Genomic DNA, 20,436 nt, shown 5'->3' on the forward strand with positions numbered 1-20,436 from the left:
TACATTGGATATTACCTATAATCCTTATTGTGTAAGGTGATAGATTCTCATTTATTAAAGGAATTATACATATTTGAAATGATGATCTAATATTTCCTCATTGTTATTCCAATGTTTAATATAAGGAACAAACTTAATATTTGAAACTTTTTATAAAATTGAATATTATCAAGATTAGTATAAACTGAAAAGCAATGCATATAAGTGGTAACTCCCATAGGAGCGGGGAGCCCATACATTTGCATTTGCACTCAGAGATATATAAGGGTTAATTAACAGGTGCAAATGTAATAAGATTACTATTTAAGGAAGGAAGTAACATATTGTGAATGAGGTGATCAAGACCTGAGAAGGTTGAAACGCGTCCTCAGGACGGTTGTATTTTTCTTGTTATGATGGGCACATACTGAATAAACAGAAGAAAGCTTATCTCTCTATGCATCCAAGCTCCTATCATTTAAATGCACATGAATATTAACACCCACTAAAAGAAGATTACTACTGTAACTGTAACTGGTTCTGAGACATCTGAAACACCACGGAAAACATTTTAACTTTAGGACCCCTATTCCTGCACTTCTGTCAGGGTCTTGGTAGCTTGTAGCTGGTCTTGGTGCATGTTTGTCTGTTCATTGCTTCTCTGAAGTAACTTTTAGGCCATTTTCAAAATCTCTCTACAAAATCAACGCTACAAAATGCATGTAGGTGAAGCCCATGGTTTCCAATGGGCTCTTTCATGTGAAAGAACCCATTGGAAACCATGAGCTTCAGGCCGCATCCACACGGCCGATTTTATTGCAATGCGACAGTGCTACAAATCGCATGTATGTGGAGCCAATGCTTTCCAATGGGTTCTTCCACACAAGCGATGTTTTGTAGCCTGCAACATTGCAAGACTACACAATCGCAGCATGCTCTATACTGCTGCAACTTGCCCATGTTTCCCTATGGAGCCTCCCTTTTTCTAGCATCACATCACACCAAAACGCGATTTTCGTGCTGTGCGATGTACATTTTACAGTAGGCATTCCAACTGTAAAAGCCCTAGCTGCAGTAAGAAAAAAAATAATACATCACCTAAGAGGCGCTGTCTGGCTCTGACGTGCGTCTCTTCTTTACGTCGACACTTGTCTCAGTCTTCTGCCATGCCTTCCTGGATTGAAGGATCAAAATCCGTGCCTTCAGAACGGGTGGCTGTGATTGGTTCATGAGCCCAATGGATCAGCCAATTAGAGCCAGTGCTCGATGAACCAATCACAGCCATTCAGTGAACCGATTTTCTCATGTCACTATTGTGTCGCCCGTTTGGATGCCCTTAGAAAAGCAGTATATCAGCAGCACTACCACTTGTACAACATTAGTGAGAGGTGAGCAAGTATGCAAAGCTTACATAACAAACCTGACACCACAGTCCATAGAGATCAGTCACAAAACGCCAAAAATGAGCAGCATCCAAGAGTTCTTCAGATAAAATGCATCCGTCTTGATGCTCCCTTATTACTCCATAGACACAGAACTAGGTTTTGACCTGCGCAGGGGTCTTTTGAAGTTACTAACAGGTGACAAACACCTATACAGGTTGCATTCCTTGCAGCCGCAGGTGTTAGACCGTGATAGCACTGGCCTCACACTGGCCCCACTCCTGTTGATCGGATCATCCTGTTCAGTCAGTCCAATACATCGCGGCATCAAAAATGGTTACTGCACCTGCGAACATTGTGGAATACTCGCGATACCTCAAAGAGGTTAGAGGGATACATTCTTGTTTTGCCCACGTGAGAATTGATAGAGTCGCTCCATCTCAATGGCAACCAAGCGTAAATCAGTACCTGCAGCCCACATCTAACTCTCTCACTTGCTTATATTGCGAACAATGATCACCCTAATAGCGCTATATAACTCTGATCAAATAAACACATATACAGTGCCCATATTCACATGCCTATCTATACAGGATACTACAGTAATTAGAAAAAACTTGCATCCATACTAACTGTAATGTGTAGCGTCATCCATCAAAGGGTTATATGTATATATCAGAATAACAATAAGGATCTTACAGCAAACAATGAGTATCAGCACCTGAAGAATATTGTCATTCTCATAGTGCAACTACTCCAAAACAATGTGTATCTGTGAACGCCTATTTTCAGTTAACGTTGAAAAATTCATCTTTTTCTGTACATTCCACCCTCACAAATTGAGAAAGACTAAAATCTTATCATACATCATTAAAGGGCTCTTAAATACATTGGAGTACTGTCAAAACAGACATATAGATGTCATAGGGAAAATAAATCTCATGTAGCAAGTGAAATAAAAAAAAATATATATATTTTTTATATATTGCCGCCAGGTATCAGATTCTTACTGGGGTGAGCCAGGCCACGACACCACAACTGCGCCAGCATGGAGTCTGTAAAAAAAGAGCTTCTGCCTGTAATGTCTATAAGTGAATGATACTTGTAATTACCTGTTTGCAAAGTTTAATTCAAGTAAAGTTTTACCGGGCCTCAATCGTTCCTGATGACCCGAGGTACAATACACTTGTGCAGTGTTTATTAATCCGCCGTGTATGAATGCCGGTGTATGGAACGGTGGCGTCACGAACTTGACAACTACTACTGCCCTCATCCTGAGAACTTCTGGCCCTATCTTCTGCTGCAGTAACTCTCTCCGGGACTAGGAGTTGGTAAGTACCATCGTGACAGGTCCACACACTACACCCTCCCAACTCCAGCTGCATGCTTGGGTAGAAAGTCACTGCACTGGCTACCCATCCACTGCAGAAAAAAAATTAAATTCCTCACCCACAAAGCTCTCCATGGCGCAGCACCACTGTACATTGCTTCCCTCCTGTCTGTACACCACCCATCCTGCACACTACGCTCTGAAAACACATTTAGACTAAACACTCCTCTAATACGAACCTCACATGCTCCCCTACAGGACTTCACCAGAGCAGGCCCTATTCTCTGGAACGCTCTACCCCAGGCATCTGTACAATTCCTGATGCACAAAAGTTCAGACGCGCCTTAAAAATTCCCCTCTTCAGGGAGGCATACCAAATCTCCTGACCCACTCCCACTGCCCCTCCCTTATCACATACAACCTATACCCCTGCACCTCCTTACTATCCCACCTCATTTGTTTCCTAATAATTGATTTCCACATGTAACTCCCATACTACCTGCTTTCCCCTATGCCAGTAATGTCGAACCTTTTAGAGACCGAGTGCCCAAACTGCAACCCAAAACCCAGCTATTTGTAGCAAAGTGCCAACACGTTAGGGGGGCATGGCTTATCACAACGTATTATTTTACCCCTGTTGTTCTAAAAAGGACAGGGCTGCTTCAAAATAGACAGTGTGCAGATTTTGACTGCTTTTTAGATACAGAAATACTGCAAAATTCTGCAGGATTTCCGCATCCAAAAAGCAGTTAAAATCTGCACACTGTTTTTTTTAAACAGCCCTGTCCATTTCCACCATATGTAAACATACCCCACCGGTAATAGTGACACCCCCAGCAGCCCCAGCGATAATTGTGACCCCACAGCGATAATAGTGACACTCCCCCCCAGCAGCCCCAGCGATAATATTGAACCCCCTAGCTGTCCCAGCAATAATAGTGCCCCCCCTCGTGACCCCAGCGGTAATAGTGACATCCCACAGCAGCTCCGAGTATAATAGTGACCCCCCCAGTGATAATAGTACCCCCCCACAGCAGCCCCGAGCAGGCCCCTAATAGTTCTCCTCCCTCCTTATCACAGTGTTCCCTAATAGCTCTTCCCCCTATTATCACACAGTATGCTCCTAACATTTCTTCCCCCCTTATCATAGATTATGTTCCTAATAGTTCTTCCCCCCTTATTACACAGTATGCTCCTAATAGTTCTCACTCCCTTATCAGGGCTCAGTCACACGTGCGGCGATCCGCGCGTATTTCCATATGACCAGGTCCAATACCAGCCATATGTTCTTTATCTGGCAGGTGCGGATCTTCGTCCACACCTGCCGAGCGGGCATTTTTCCGCAGGGAAATATGCATGGATCGCCGCATGTTTGACTGAGCCCTCACACAGCATGTCCCTAATAGCTCTTCCTATCCTTATCCCGCAGTATGCCTCTAATAGTTCCTACTCCCCCATATCACACAGTATTCCCTAATAGCTCTTCCCCCTGTTATCACGCAATGTAACCTAATAGTTCTACCCACCTTACCACACAGTATGGCCCCTTTTCATTCTCTAGTTACCTTATCACTTGGAATGTTACTGTTGCCACCAACCACATTTCATTCCACTTTAGGCTGGGTTCACACGTGGAGGAATTGCCGCGGAATTTCCGTGCGGACTTTCCGCATAGAAATTTCTCCAACAATCTTAAGCCCGAGTCTAACCAGCAAAGTGGACGAGATTTGCAAAAATCTCATCCACAAGTGAGCTAGGATAGCCCCTTTCAAAAAAACGACTCTTTAAAATGTCTGCGTGGTCATCAAACGTTTGAATCGAAGAACAGTTTCTATGGACATGATGAAACTTACCAAAGGGTAGATTGGTCCTCCAATGGTGTGTGTGTCCACTGGTGAAATCCAAATAACTGTTAGTGTCAACTGTCTTAAAATGGGTCCTTGTATGCACTTTATTATCCATAGCAAAAATCTCTAGATCTAAAAATATAATCTCCGTCTGACTAAAGGTGCTCGTAAAGCCAAGATTCCAATCGCTATTATGAGGTCCTTCATAAAAGAAACTAAACTATGCTCCTCACCTTCCCAGATGAACAAAATGTTGTTATGAAACCGAATATTCTCATGATGTAATTGCCCTTCAAAGGCTCCCATATAGAGATTAGCCAGGCTAGGGGCAAATTTAGTCCGCATTGCCATTACCTTTATTTCAAGAAAATAGTTATCATTGTATCTGAAATAATTGTTTTTCAGGATAAAACTTACTGCATTCAATAAAAATTCCCTTTGATGACACAGCATAAGGGGATCCTCTTTTACAAATAACTCAGCAGCCTCTATACCCTTTTTATGCGGAATGTTCGTATAGAGCGCTTTAACATCCATGGTGACCCAATAAAATTACTCTTTCCTTGTAATGTTCTTCAAAAGTGTTAGAAGGTGCCCCGTATCTTTTAGATACGCTGGAAGATTGACTACATACCTTTGAAGGTGCCTGTCAAAGAATTCAGATAACCGACTGGTCTTGGAATCAACCCCTGACACAATCGGTCTTCCCGATGGATGCGGTGGGGCTTTATGCAATTTGGGTAAGAAATAAAAATATGGTATATTGGGGTTCTTTGAACATATAAAATTTCTCTCAGTTTTAGTAATGCTGCCGTTGGAAAGGGCCTGATCTGCAAGCTGATATAATTCTTTCTGAATTTTCTGTGTCGGATCTTCCAAGATCCTCACGTAATTGTCTGTATCCTCCAATATCTGGAGGGCCTCTGATATATAATAAGTCTTATCTAAAATTACTGTAAGGCTGTAAAGTACATAAGGAAGCGGCCATGGACTGCATGGATGAAGCATGCCTTTAAGGCTAAGAAGGGGTTGCAGCCTCCAGTCTGGGGTTAGGGTTAAATAAAAAAGGGGCGTTACCTTTAAAATTAAAAAGTAAGAAGAGTGGGAGGGGTGGCACATTTTGCAGAGGGTCATCGGTACATGCAGTCTGAAGAGAATCTAACACTCTTCTATGTGTATACATATTTTATTCCTCGGTTCCTCTGACTTTATAAAATTTTCCGTGTGAACATTAGGTAAACACCTGTACCAAATTAACTCTGGCAAAGCCGGGTATATAATAATAATAAACTTTATTTGTATAGCGCCAACATATTCCGCAGCGCTTACATAGACAGGGGGAATACAGTAAGACAAAAAGTACAAAAATTACAGAACCACGGTTACATAGTAATTAGTTGATGGAAACAATAGGGGCGAGGGTCCTGCTCCAACGAGCTTACATACTACAAGTAATGGGGTGATACAGAAGATAAAGGACTGGAGATGTGTACAGTATGGCGAGGTGGAGAGTGAGGAATTCTATACACATAGACAATGGTCAGATATTTGGCCATGTGACGGCAGAATCGGTATGACTGCAGGAGCGGTTTATGATGGCTAGCAGGGATTGCAGTCAATAGGTCAGGGAACAAGTTAAGAGGGGTTTGTTTAGGGTATGCGGTATGCCTCCCTGAAGAGGTGCGTTTTTAGAGCACGCCTAAAGTTCTGCGAGTCCTGGATTGCTCGGGTATCCTTTGGTAATGCGTTCCAGAGGACCGGTGCTGCTCTGGCGAAGTCTTGGAGGCGGGAATTAGAAGTTCGAATTAAAGGGGTGCTCAGTCTGGTTTCGTTTGCAGAGCGGAGAGCCCGGGCTGGGTGATGGATTGAGATGAGGTAGGCAATATAGGGTGGTGCTGCACTGTGGAGGGCTTTGTGGATGAAGGTAGCGAGTTTGAATTGAATTCTGTAATTAACGGGCAGCCAGTGCAGTGACCGGCACAGGGCAGAGGCGTCCGAGTAGCGGCTGGACAGGAAGATGAGCCTGGCTGCCGCATTCAGGATGGATTGGAGAGGGTAGAGTCTAGTGCAGGGGAGGCCGATCAGCAACGAGTTTCAATAATCGAGCCGAGAGTAGATGAGGGCAACAGTAAGCGTTTTTAGCGTGTCCACAGTGAGAAAAGAGCGATTCTTGCGATGTTCTTGAGGTGCAGCTGACATGTTCGGGCGAGAGATTGGATGTAGGGGGTAAATGATAGATCAGAGTCGAATATGACCCCAAGGCAGCGGGCATGTTGTCTAGGAGTTATGGTGGCGCCACACACTGAGATGGAGATGTCAGGATGAGGTCGGTTAGTGGAGGGTGGATATACCAATAAGTCCGTTTTAGAGAGGTTTTGTTTTAGGTAGAGAGAGGACATAGTGTTAGAGACAGCAGACAGACAGTGATGTTTTGGAGGAAAGGTGCAGAGATGTCACGGGAAGAGGTGTATAGCTGGGTGTCGTCAGCAATATCAGCTAGTACTACATTTGAATCTATACAGCATGTATAGCGCTCCCTAATTCAGTTTCAACTGTTTTTCATACCTTGCAAAATTGTATCATATTACTATTGTCATCACATTATATATGTAATTGGGTTACAATTGATTGGTGTTCGACCTCCTGTGAGCCCCGCATGAGCATGAAATGCCTTCAAATGTAGCTCTGCATAGTGGCACTCTCTGCAACTTACCTGTGCTGGAAACTGCGGTCTGCCCCATGCACTTAACCCCTTAAGAACGTGGCCCTTTTTCATTTTTTCCGTTTTCGGTTTTTCCTCCCCTCTTTTAAAAAATCATAACTCTTTTATTTATCCATCGATCCATGTCTAAAGTCTTGATTTTTGCGGGACGAGTTGTATTTTTCAATGGTACTATTTAATTTACCATATAATGTACTGAAAATCTAAAAAAAATTCTAATGGAGTGAAATAGAAAAAAACCCCAAAAATTCTGCTATATTTGAGTGTGTCTTGTTTCTACGGCTTACACACTGCAACAATAATGACATGATAAATTTATTCCATGGGTCAGTACGATTACTACGATACCAAATTTATATTGTTTTTTTTTTGCTGAACTACTTTTATTTTTTCAAAGATATATATATTTTTTTAATTTTCTGTCGCCATCTTCTGAGAGCCATAATTATTATATTTTTACATCGACATAGTTGTGCGAGAGCTCATTTAGTGCAGGACGTCCTGTAGTTTCTGTCGGAGTAGGTACGACTTTTTAATCGCTTTTTATTACATTTTTTTCTTAAAGGCAAGGTGACAAAAAAAAGTGCAATTTTGGCACTCTTAATTTTTTTCTGAGGACATTCATCCTGCATGGTAAATAATGCATTACTTTGATAGATAGGTGTTTTTTTGCGGATGCAGAGATACTAAAGGGGCATTAATTGCCATTAGTAGCTTATTAACTTTATTTACATGTATTTAGAGAACAGCAGGTGGTCTGTCTCTAAGTACATCTCTTTTGTTCTGCCTTGGGCTGCATGTTGAATTCAATGTTATCAGCACTCCCCATGCTGAACTCAGCTTGCGGTCCCTGCTATCGGGGATGATGGATTTTATGCCGACCTGAATTCAGCAATGTACGAACAGTGAACAAAAAATGCACAATGGGAGCACATTTACACGCAATGGTTATTGTTCAAAAGCCATCGTTGGAATGAATTTTGAGCGATAACAGTTCTGTGTAAATTGGCCTTTAGTCCTTATAATCACAATAGATAAAGAGAGACAGACAATGAAGTACAGTCTTCTAAAGGTGACTTCAAGTCCAAGTATCTGCTTTCCAATACACAATTCAATAGTTCCAATCCAGTCCTCCAGTGCTGCTCACCTTACTTCTCCTGCACCCTATGTCATCAAACAAGATTCACCTACCCAATTGTCACCTTTTCTGTCCCATCACCTATTGTCATCTCAGCACTGTGGTAATGCAGACTGAGCATAATTAACAGGGACATTTGTATGGGTGTGTCTGGAGGAGATAAAAACTCCAGACACACTGAGCTGCAGAGAGCTGAGAGAGGATGCTGAGCCAGCTGCAGGAGCTGCAAGTCTGAGGTCCAGAGTGGACAAAACTGTGTCTGTCACGAGTCTGACAGGGAAGGACGCCCCCTAGACACTCTGGTTGGGTATGGTGACAAAGATACTGTGGTTTGTAAACTAAACAAAAGGAGAGGGGAAAAGTTCTCAGGACTTCAAAATTAGAGGGGTAAATGAACTGTGTTGAAATGAGAATGCTAATGCTAATGTCTCGTCAGTGGTCAGCCTTTTAAATTTTTTTTTTGTGTTCCGGTGTATGTGCAGTTTGGAAATACTGTGAACCATTGATGTAGCAATAAAGCTGGCAGACACCAGAGATTTAAAGTAGTCTGGTTGCCCAGAGTTTTTGTAAGAGTGGCACAATCCATCTCAGGTGAAGTGGATGGCAATCCTATTTCACAGCCATTCAATTAAATGCTTTTCTTGTGTCACTATTGTGTTGCCCGTTTGGGTGCCCTTAGAAAAGCAGTATATCAGCAGCACTACCACTTGTACCACATCAGTGGGAGGTGAGCAAGTATGCAAAGCTCATATGGTGGACCTGACTCCATAGTCCATATAGATCAGTCACAAAATGCCAAAAATGAGCAGCATCCAAGAGTGCTCCTTTACTACTCCATAGACACAGAACTACCTTTCAACCCGCGCAGGGGTCTTTTTCCATTTAATAACTTGTGACAAACACCTATACTCTCTACACAACACTGACCAATCAACATTAACACATTTAAAATGGACACTCCTACTCACAGGTGTCCCGGTTCACATGCCTTGCAGCCTCAGGTGTGAGGCCGTGATAGAACTGGCTTCCCCTGTTAATCGGATCATCCTGTTTAATCAGTCCGACACATTGGTTAGTGCGCCTGCACGCATTGTTGAATACTCGCGATACCTCAAAGAGGTTAGAGGGATACGTTCTTGTTTTGCCTGTGTGAGTATTGATAGAGTCGCTCCATCTCAATGACAACCCAGCGTAAATCAGTACCTGCAGCCCACATCTAACACTCTCACTTGCTTATATTGCGAACAATGATCACCCTAATTGCGCTATATAACTGATCAAATAAACACATATACAGTGCCCATATTCACATGCCTATCTATACAGGATACTACAGTAATTAGAAAAAACTTACGTGTACATCCATACCAACTGTAATGTGTACGTGCCATCCATCAAAGGGTTATATGTATATATCAGAATAACAATAAGGATCTTACAGCGAACAATGAGTATCAGCACCTGAAGAATATTGTCATTCTTATAGTGCAACTACTCCAAACAATGTGTATCTGTGAACGCCTATCTTCAGTCAACATTGAAAAATGTCTCTGTTTCTGTACATTCCACCCTCACAAATTGAGAAAAACTAGAATCTTATACATCATTAATGGGCTCTTAATTACAAAACAGACATACAGATGTCATAGGGAAAATAAATCCCATATAGCAAGTGAAATTTAAAAAATAAATAAATAAATACAATTTTTTGATATATTGCAGCCAGCCAGCTATCAGATTCTTACAGGGGTGAGCCAGGCCACAATACCCCAACTGCGCCAGCATGGAGTCTGTAAAAAAATATATTCATATTAAAAAAACATTCAATAGTTAAAACCAATAGAACCGAAGACACACACAGAAATCATGTCAAACATATGAAATGGGTTGTATTGCAAATTTAGTCCCATGGGCTATAATGTATCAAGCTCAAATATCCACTTGGCCTCCCTGAATTCGAGTCTCCTCTTCCTGTCTCCCCCTCTTGCACTATGTAACTCACAATCAATGATTTGGTATCTCAATTGTCTAATGGAATGATGTTCCTCCAAAAAATGTGTAGCCACCGACACGTCAGTTTTTCCAGTACGAATAGTTCTCTTATGTTTAGAGATAAGCCTTTTGCATTCCATTGTCATTTTGCTGACATACAACAGCCCACACGGGCATGACAACATAAATAATGCAGGAAGTATTACAACCGAATTTCCCTCTGATCGGGTACTGTCTCTCTGTCCATGGGTGGGTAAATGAATTAACTCTAAACATGTTTTGACAGTTTGAACAGCATAAGCAGGGGAAATTGCCCATCTTCAGAGGGGCAAGTAACCATTGTGTCAATGGTCTCTTAAGGATATGAGTAGTATGGACTAATTTGTCCTTAAAATTAACCTCATGCCGGTAAGCCATTAATGGTGGCAAACAAAATTCAGGAACATTGGCATGACAACGGGTCAACACTGGCCAATACCTTCTGACAATCTGTGCCCCTTTACCACTCCTGGGACATATCATGAAATAAAGGGGATACGCCGTTCTTCTTTCCTCTTTTCTACAGAAGTCAATAGTGTGTTACGGTTAGTGGAATGGGCCTTCACTATAAGTTGCTTTGTCAATCTATCATGGGTAGCCCCTTGGAATTTGGAATTTACTGCACATCTCATCTAGGCGTCCATCAATATGTTCATCCATTAAAATCCTTCGCACCCTCAACAGCTGGCTCCAAGGCAAGGAGTCGCACATTCTGGGCGGATGACAACTACTGTACTACTATACAACTATAGACTGTTTCTATCAGTTTGTTTAGTATAAAGGTCAGTCTTCAGTTGTCCCTCGCTCTTATAAGTCAATACGTCCAGAAATTAAACCCGTTCATTTGAGCTTGTGAATGTAAACTTCAAGTCAGGGAGGATACAATTGAGTTCAAAGTGAAAGGAGTGTAACTCAGTTTCAGTTCCTTCCCATATGATGAAAATATCGTTTGTGTACCGGATCCACATCCGAACTTTAGGCCAATATGGCGACGTTTATATGTGTGATTCCTCTACATATGCCATATAAATATTGTTGTAAGTCGGAGCCACATTCAAGCCCATTGTGATCCCCGGACATTGCCTGTAGTAAGTATTACCATACATAAAGTAGTTGCTATCATTTCTAACAATGTCAAAAGAAATGTCAACTTCCTATTGGCCAATTCAGACTTCATCAAGAAAAAAACGTACCGCCTCTAGACCTATCTCGTGTTTGATGTTAGTATACAAGGTCAGTGTTGTGTATAAAGTATAGGTGTTTGTCACATCTTATTAACTTGAAAAAGACCCCTGTATGGGTCAAAACATAGTTCTGCGGCCCATTTGATTGCGGCCTCACATACATGTGTTTTGTAGCGAGAATTTGTAGCCCTTGAGAAAGAGGCCTTAGGAGAAATCACAGTAGGGAACCTGACCTACATGCAGATTGTTACACACAGTTGACTATCCAGGTCAAGTTCAGCTCAAACAAGTACAATGCCAAAGTTTTCAACACATATGTGGTCAATAACTAGCTGGGGTCAGCTCAGAGAGGTGCAGTAGCAAAAATGTAGTATGGAGGGCCACAAACTATAGTAAATTCAAAACTTACTAAATTTAGCAAAAAAGTAGGTATTGAATACAGACAAGGTACAAAGGGGGCACAAATACTGCTGTAAAGTAAACCAGGTGAAACATAAAAATCCACAAAATTAGAGCATGATACAGGGTAAATGGCTCTATAACTGGCAACTAGTTAAAGGGGTTTTCCAGCAGTAAAATATGGATGGCCTGTCCTCGGGATAGGCCATCAATAGTAGATCTCTGGCGGTCCGACACCCAGGACCCCCACGGTCAGCTGTTCTCTGGAACAATAAACTGAGCTAATTTATGCAGGAAGCAGAAAGCTCTGTTCTCACTGCAGTGGCCAGAGTTACTGTATAAATCTGCCCAGTGCCTGAGAACTACTTATTTGTGATGTTCCCAAGCAGTAGACCCTTGCCAATCTACTATTGATGTGTTCGCTTTCACACCATAACTTCCTCTTTTGAGAGGTTTGAATTTGTTGCCATTTTTAGTTGGAAATTTTCTTGTGGCTAGCACGCAGTATTGACCATTCACCTGTCATCTTTTTATAGTTGTGGTTTCCTTATCAGATATAAATTAGGTATATAAAAGGTTTTGCAATTCGATTACTACATATGAACAATCATACTTAATTCTTCAGGATGTATCGAGCCTTCGCACTTCACGCTTTGTTGTGTGTTGTCATACATACCGTCTCAGGAGTCACTGAATTGGTAATTGCTGATTTTTTTAAATATTGTCGTATACTCACTTCCTTTCTGTTAATTCCACGAACTTGTAGCTTTTCCTTCTTTCCTATCCAGAGTTGAATTCAGGCTGATCTGTAATAGAATTCTGATGTAAATACTAACTAAATTTATTTATTACCAGGAGGAGTTTGAGAATTTTATGAAACAATTTAATAAGGTTTACAAGAGTCCTAAAGGTAAGCACATCACCTTTCTGTGCACACTTATTATTGAATTATGGTTTTTAACCTTATGCATGTATTTTTGTGAATTTGAAATACATATTATGATATCTTCATGAAATATAGGTACTCAGGGATGAAATTCAACAGTAGCGTCTTTTCTTTCAACTTGCACATTCAGATATCTAAACTTGTATCGCCCAGCAAGCCCCTATTATTTCCTGTTTCTAATTTCTTTTATATGAAATAGAGATGTTTGCTGTATATGTAGATCTCTCTCTCCCTCCCGTGATCCCCACCCCTCCCCCCACATGGTGCTCAGACGCGTAGTCAGTTACTCGAAAAAACCGTAGCTCACTCGAGCATCAGCCTTAAACGAGCGTGCTCGCTCATCTCTAGTTGTAATGTTATGCCAATCTACCACAAATATTTTCAGGTGATACTCACATCAAAGCTGCATCAAATTCTTTATTGGCTATATAGGGTGTAATTTATTCCATAACCTATTATATAAAATGCAGAAGGCACACATGTTTATTATATACGGTGGGATACACATTTGACCAGCCTAGGTAATCTTATACAATCAATATTTTTTCAATAAATGTCATTCTATTCTATAGACACTTGCTAGAGTAAGGGTGGTTTTACATCATTTTAGGTAGATAAAGTGATTTGCACATTTAATAGTTAACACATTGGATATTTTTAAAATTGTTTGGATCATCAATGATAATTGTTAGTCTATGGCCAACTTTAGACCAAGCTTGCAGGTTTGGGTGGTTTTACATCCGAGCTTGGGGTTCCACTTTCCTGTTCCGTTCGGGGACTATTATGTTCCCATAACGGAACAGGAAAACGGAACTCCCGCCACATATGTGAAAGCAGCCTTAGTTATATAGTTATGTAACACTTCTTCGATGTTTCAAACTGAATTGGACATATTTTTATCCAGAGGGCAAAATAATGAAAATATATTTAAATTATGCATCCAGTTTTAATAATAATAATCTTTATTTGCATAGCGCCAACGTATTCCGCAGCGCTTTTCAAAAAGTTTTAAAAATCAATATTTAAAATTTGCCCTGAGAAGGGAAAAGCTATAGGAATCACTGTGCATAGAGCAGGCTGTGAGAAGAGTGATTGGACATGAATGTCCACCAGCACTCAGCCCATTAGTAGACGTGCTTATTGCTATACACTCAAATAAATGTCATAACTCTTCCCTGGGTCCATTTTTGGAACATAATGTTATTGGCAAACATTATTTTTTACAATCTATACATTGAATATGATAATAAAATGGGTTGTGCAAGATAAAATATTGTTTTACAAACAGGTTCCCCAGTGTGTGCAAACATAACCAAGTGCTCATACTCACCTACTCAACACTTCCCGCGAGTCCCCCACTGCTGCTCCGGGTCTCCGCTGTGCTGTTTTGTTTAGCCAATGATTGCTGAACTGTCATTGGCTGCAGCAGCTTGTTTACGAGCCGACTTCGGCTGACTATAGCCTGCAAGCATAACGCCAGTGAGGAGACCCGGAACAGCTTGTGAGAGTATGAGCTCTATATTATGATTACACTGGGGGGGGGGGGGGGGGGAGCTTGTGTGTAAAGAACATTTTATCTTGGATAATCCTTTGAATGACGGGACATCACAATATCTTTCATTTAACATGATTTTGGTATTGATCACTGAATGCCACTAGGGGTTCAGGATAAATGTGTTAATTTTTAGGTAAAGTGCGCCACCTCTTATTTGGTCTTGAACCTACTTTACAGTTAACTACGCTTTCTAAACAATATGTACTACCTAACAACGAAACTGTGTATTTTATCGTTACATCTTTGCAGAATATCAATATAGACTGTCTGTGTTTGCCACAAATCGAAACATTGCACGTCAGATGCAGAAAACGGAACTAGGAACCGCAGAATATGGGATCACTGAGTTTAGTGACCTTACACGTGAGTCATCATGAAATTAATCTTTAAAGGGATATTCTAGGTACAGACATTTATGGTTTATAGATAGGTCAGACCCCTCCATCCCCATTCAACCATAAATGTATTTTCATGAGATAGCCCTTTAAATTGAAACTATGGTCAAAATTTCATATTCCTTAAAATGTACCTACTAGGTTCATACAACATACTAGGGTCCTTTTTTCACTCTGGCCACACAAACGTACATTTCGCACTACAGACAATAAATATTGCTACATGCTATTGGGATGTACAGTTAAAATTACCAACACAATGCCCCCTCTCTCCAGCTACTGCCAGGGGGTAAACCACACAGACTTACTGCTCCTCTCAATCCCTGCATTTATTCTTCATATATTGTTATTACAGAAAATTGTGCATTCCTTGTTAGCTAGTTCTATTGGCTGTTTGGTTCTAGTACAGTATGAAGTAGACAAAATAGAGTAGAAAATTCTCAGCATCCCCAGTATTATATGTAGAAGGCTTGCAGGGGTGGGCAAAGCAGTAAGTCTGTAACGTGGTGCCACAGCCTGTAGATGAAGAGCAGGAAGTCTGTAAGGTAATGCCACAGCCAGTAGATGCACAGCAGGAAGTTTGTAAGGTGATGCCACAGCCAGTAGATGCAGAGCAGGAAGTCTGTAAGGTGATACCACAGCCAGTAGATGCACAGCAGGAAGTCTGTAAGGTGATGCCACAGCCAGTAGATGCAGAGCAGGAAGTCTGTAACGTGATGCTACAGTCTGTAGATGCAGAGCAGGACGTCTGTAAAGTGATGCTACAGCCAGTAGATGCAGAGCAAGAAGTCTGTAATGTGATGCCACAGCCAGTAGATGCAGAGCCAGAAGTCTGTAAGGTGATGCTAAAGTCAGTTGATGCTAAGCAGAAAGCGTGTAACGTGATGCCACAGCTAGTAGATGCAGAGCAGGAAGTCTGTAAGGTGATGCCACAGCCAGTAGATGCAGAGTCGGAAGTGATCTCAGAAAAGGAGGCACCATTTTGGGAACTTCTATGTTCAGCCCAATGAAGGCACTTTGCTTTTCACTTCTGAAATGTGCATTTCGGGGATCAGATGGATAGAATTAACAGCCCTAGTCATTTGCCCATATTTCAAACTGAGACTTATAATATTCATTTTTTATACTTAAATTGTCATTATGTATCTAGATGAAGAGTTCATAAGAAATGGTTTGAGTTCTATTGCCGTTCCTCCAAATAATGTGACACAACTGAAGGTAGAGGCTAAACCAGTTGGTGACTCCTGTGATTGGCGCAAGGCAGGAGTCATTTCAGTGGTCAAAGACCAGGTAAGATACAGTATAAGATACAGTATGAACATTATGATATATCACTAGGGGCTCAGAAAAAATTCTAAATAGAGATGAGCGAGCACCCAAATGCTCGGGTCCGCTTTATTCGAGTCGAGCTTTTCGTAAAATTCGACAGCTCTACCCGAGTAACGAACCCCATTGATTACAATGGGAAACTCGAGCATATTTGTATGTGGGACGCCGGGTCCCGATCTTTTTTTTCCCCTTCACTCGTGTTCTCTCGTTCTTTCTCTCTCTGTCTCTGTCCGTAGCAGATATGCGCCATGTGAAGGTGGTCCAAGACAGTATTCCCATGCAACAGAAAAAGCCTGTGGCTGAGACTTTACCCAGATGTAGCAGCCAATGGCGGCACAATCTTCCCCGTAAAATCTGAAAGATCGTGAGGCTATTGGCAGTAGCAGGAGGGTAGAGTCGCAGCAGCAAGACTGTTTTTGCTGCATGGGAACGCAGCCTAAGAGCATGGACGCATGTAATGGAAATGCTGCAGATTTACTGCAAAGCAATTTGCTGCAAAAAATACGAATCATTTTACCGTATCAGCAGTGTGGATGAGGTTTTAAGAAAATCCACAAGATATTGGTATACAGTGATGGCAAACTTGGCACTGCAGGTCAATTTCTGTAGCACTAGAATGAATAAATACGCAGGTGTTTTAATACTGCTTCTGCAGGCAGTTCTATTTGTGATTAATTATCCCCATGCTATTGCGAATCTTTGAGATTTGCCGCATGATGTTGATTGATAGAGGTGTGTTCATGGTGAAATTGTTTTGCTTAAGCGAATATTATTTGTGAATTTCTATACGAAACACTGTGGGGAATTTTACAAAAAAAAGTCACACTGTGCATGGCCGCGTGCGTGAGATATGTGGTCATACGCAGTACACACCCAGGCAAAACACGGTGAGACATCTGCAGGGTTTTACACATACGGTCGGGTGAATGAGGCATTATGTTGTAAATGAAAAAATCACAGTTTGGTTGCTCTGGGCTCTATTTTTAATACTTTTCATATATAAATTGCAGCAAATTTAAAAACAGAGCAGCAGGCCATAAGAGGAATATTAGAGAAAGTTCTGGAAGAAAAAGACAGTAATTGCTTTTGAGTAGTAGTGCATATCTATCTATCTATCTATCTATCTATCTATCTATCTATCTATCTATCTATCTATCTATCTATCTGTCTGTCTGTCTATCTATATCAGCACATATAACATCTATTTAAATTCATTCTCTAGGGCAGGTGTGGCTCTTGTTGGGCTTTTGCTGCTGTTGCAAATATTGAGGCACAATGGGGAATCGTTGGATATCCAATGAACCTATCAGTTCAGCGTAAGTAACTGCCCTTCTTTGTCACAATGCGCCTGAATTAGCATAAAGATGAGAATCCTATACATTACTTTCAGTTCTCTTGTCCATTTTTATGAAAGATGCCATTTACTTGCATCTTTTACCTGGGCAAAGTTGTGGACAGTCATAAGAATGGGAGGGGCCAAATGACAATGATCACATCTAGCAAATCTTCTTCTAAAAGTGGTGGGAAAGGAGTGATATTGATGGTCTGTTAATAGTTAGAATATCGCGCCCCTTCATTGTTGCTTGGCGGGAGGCTAGGGGTCATACCCAACAGTCAAAGGTCGATGGTCTATCCTAGGGATAGACCATAAGATTGAAGTCCCATTAAATCACTTTATTTTTGGTACTATACTGAATGTCTTTTTTAGAATCATAAAATAGAATCATAGAATAGTAGAGTTTGAAGCGACCTCCACGGTCATCTGGTCCAACCCCCTGCTCAGTGCAGGATTCACTAAATCATCCCAGACAGATATTTGTCCAGCCTTTGTTTGAACACTTCCATTGAAGGAGAACTCACCACCTCCCGTGGTAACCTGTTCCACTCATTGATCACCCTCACTGTCTAATATCTAATCTGTGTCTCCTCCCTTTCAGTTTCATCCAATTGCTTCTAGTCTTTCCTTGTACAAATGAGAATAGGGCTGACCCCCCTGCACTGTGACAGCCCTTCAGACATTTGTAGACAGCTATTAAGTCTCCTCTCAGCCTTCTTTTTTGCAAGCTAAACATTCCCAGATCCTTTAACTGTTCTTCATAGGACATGATTTACAGACCACTCCCCATCTTGGTAACTCTTCTCTGAACTTGCTCCAGTTTGTCTATGTCTTTTTTAAAGTGTTTCTTTTACATATTCTCATCCTAACATTATTTCTGCTTTCACATTTGTTCACCTAATTGCTTTCTTCCAGAGGTTCTAGATTGTAGTCCTTGTCAATATGGCTGTAAAGGAGGAAATATTTGGATTGCTTATACAACTGTCATGCAGCAAGGTAAGATACATTATATTTACTTATAGAGGAATTTAACATAATAGGTCATCTCAACTGCTACTAAAAGGTTTTTCCTAATACAGTACTACTTATATTTTAAACATAAAACTAGAACATAATTTATCAAAGGTTTCTAACCCCTTAAAACACAGGATGCTTATTTAAACATAACAACTAGAGATCAGCGAACATGCTTGTTTAGAGCAATTACTCAAATGAGTATCACTTGTTTTGAGTAACTGCCTACTCGGGCAAAAAGATTCAAGGGACGCCAGGGGTGAGCGGAGGTTGCGAGGGGGAAAGAGAGAGAGAGATCCCCCTCTTCCCCCCTGCTCCACCTTGGCGCCCCCCGAATCTTTTTGCCCGAGGGAGGCAGTTACTCGAAAAAAGCAATACTCATTCGAGTAATTGCTCTAAACGAGCACGTTCGCTAATTTCTAATAACCACAATTTAACACTATTTTTAGTACTTCCTAGCATTGCCTGAAATATAGCATATCTGTTACGTTTGTCCTGAACTGCAACAAAACCCAGCAAGGATTTGGTACCTGAGTAGTGAGGACAGGTATTTAAGTTTGGTAATCAGGTGGCTAGACACAAGAGCAGACAGACACAAGAGGTCCTAGCGTCCGCCTACCAACAGACGAAGGGGACAGAATAAGGCTTGGGCATCTGCCCACCAACAGACAGGTAGGACAAATAAGAACTGAGCTTCCAACAACCAACAGATGGGTGGATAAAACAAAGAACAGCATACAGACATAAGCCAGTGACTGACAAACACCGCAAATCCTCACCTAGCATATCTGCACACAGAAACAGATGGAATCATCACAGTAGGTACGAGGTACTGGTTCATATTTTGGCCAAGACACTTAAGACCATGAGCCTGCAACAATGGTCCTCGTTGTCTCATGGGTCCCTACCCTCACAAAACAACTTACCTCATGAATACTCCCTGTAAGCCGGGCAATCGTCCCAATAAGGATGGCCCCACACTGGAACATAAGGACTTGCCTCACACCAACACACAAAGGAATTCATACCACAGAAAATAGGACTGTTAACACCACATGTCCGGCCACCTGCACAGACACACAGAACACATCACTGTTTACAACTACAGAACAACATGCATTAATGCAAACACAAGGGGGAAAGAGGAAACCAGCTCCCTTCAGCCAGAGGGGCTGGTATTTATATGCAGCAGGCCAGTGGGAATTGGCTAGCTGGAGAAACTCCACACCCATCCAGCTCAATTATCCCACACTTGTGTAAATGTACTCCTGGAAATCCATAGAACTACAGGTCCCAAACCTAACAATCTCTATTAACATTGTATGTAAGGCTGAAAACAGACATATGTCCATCAAGTTCAGCCTATCATCATGCATTGTTGATCCAGAGGAAGGCAAAAATACAATTCTATGGAAAAAATTGCTTTACAACTCCTTACCTGTCATAATGATACTTCTAAAGTAAGAAAGGGACTATAACATGTAATATCGTTGCACTCAAGAAAGGCGTCAGACTCCTCTTGAACTATTTTAGTGAGTTCGCCATCACCACGTCCTCAGGCAGAGAGTTCCATAGTCTCACTGCTCTTACAGTAAAGAACTCCCTTCAATGTTGGTGTAGAAATCTTCTTTACTTTAGACATAGAGGGTGCCCCCTTGTTACAGTACAGTCCTGGGTATAAATAGATGTTGGGAGAGATCTCTGTATTGTCTCCTGATATATTTATACATAGTGTGGCAACTTGGGATCATTCGCTCACATCACAGGTAGACACCTGCAGGTTAAAATCCAATTTCTCATTTATTTTTACCTTCAAAGCAACATCAGCTTGCTTCAGCACAGCTCCAAG

General features: G+C 41.4%; 1 protein-coding gene and 1 long non-coding RNA gene across 2 annotated transcripts in view; one reads left to right on the forward strand and one right to left on the reverse strand.

The window, feature by feature from the left end:
• The first annotated feature begins 12,630 nt into the window (after positions 1 to 12,630).
• The window catches only part of LOC136582300 (cathepsin W-like), a 34,283-nt gene continuing 26,477 nt past the window's right edge, over positions 12,631 to 20,436 (forward strand). Inside the window, exons 1-6 of the mRNA XM_066583219.1 lie at positions 12,631 to 12,710; positions 12,868 to 12,922; positions 14,763 to 14,876; positions 16,059 to 16,198; positions 17,460 to 17,553; positions 18,489 to 18,569. Of these exons, the coding sequence (XP_066439316.1) occupies positions 12,639 to 12,710; positions 12,868 to 12,922; positions 14,763 to 14,876; positions 16,059 to 16,198; positions 17,460 to 17,553; positions 18,489 to 18,569 (556 nt within the window). The 5' untranslated portion in view covers positions 12,631 to 12,638. The remainder of the gene's footprint in view (positions 12,711 to 12,867; positions 12,923 to 14,762; positions 14,877 to 16,058; positions 16,199 to 17,459; positions 17,554 to 18,488; positions 18,570 to 20,436) is intronic.
• The window catches only part of LOC136582303 (uncharacterized), an 82,319-nt gene continuing 74,631 nt past the window's right edge, over positions 12,749 to 20,436 (reverse strand). The window contains exon 3 of the long non-coding RNA XR_010787169.1: positions 12,749 to 12,818. This is a non-coding gene — a long non-coding RNA (uncharacterized lncRNA). The remainder of the gene's footprint in view (positions 12,819 to 20,436) is intronic.

The sequence above is a fragment of the Eleutherodactylus coqui genome, chromosome 11 (assembly GCF_035609145.1).
Source record: "Eleutherodactylus coqui strain aEleCoq1 chromosome 11, aEleCoq1.hap1, whole genome shotgun sequence".
Lineage (NCBI taxonomy): Eukaryota > Metazoa > Chordata > Amphibia > Anura > Eleutherodactylidae > Eleutherodactylus > Eleutherodactylus coqui.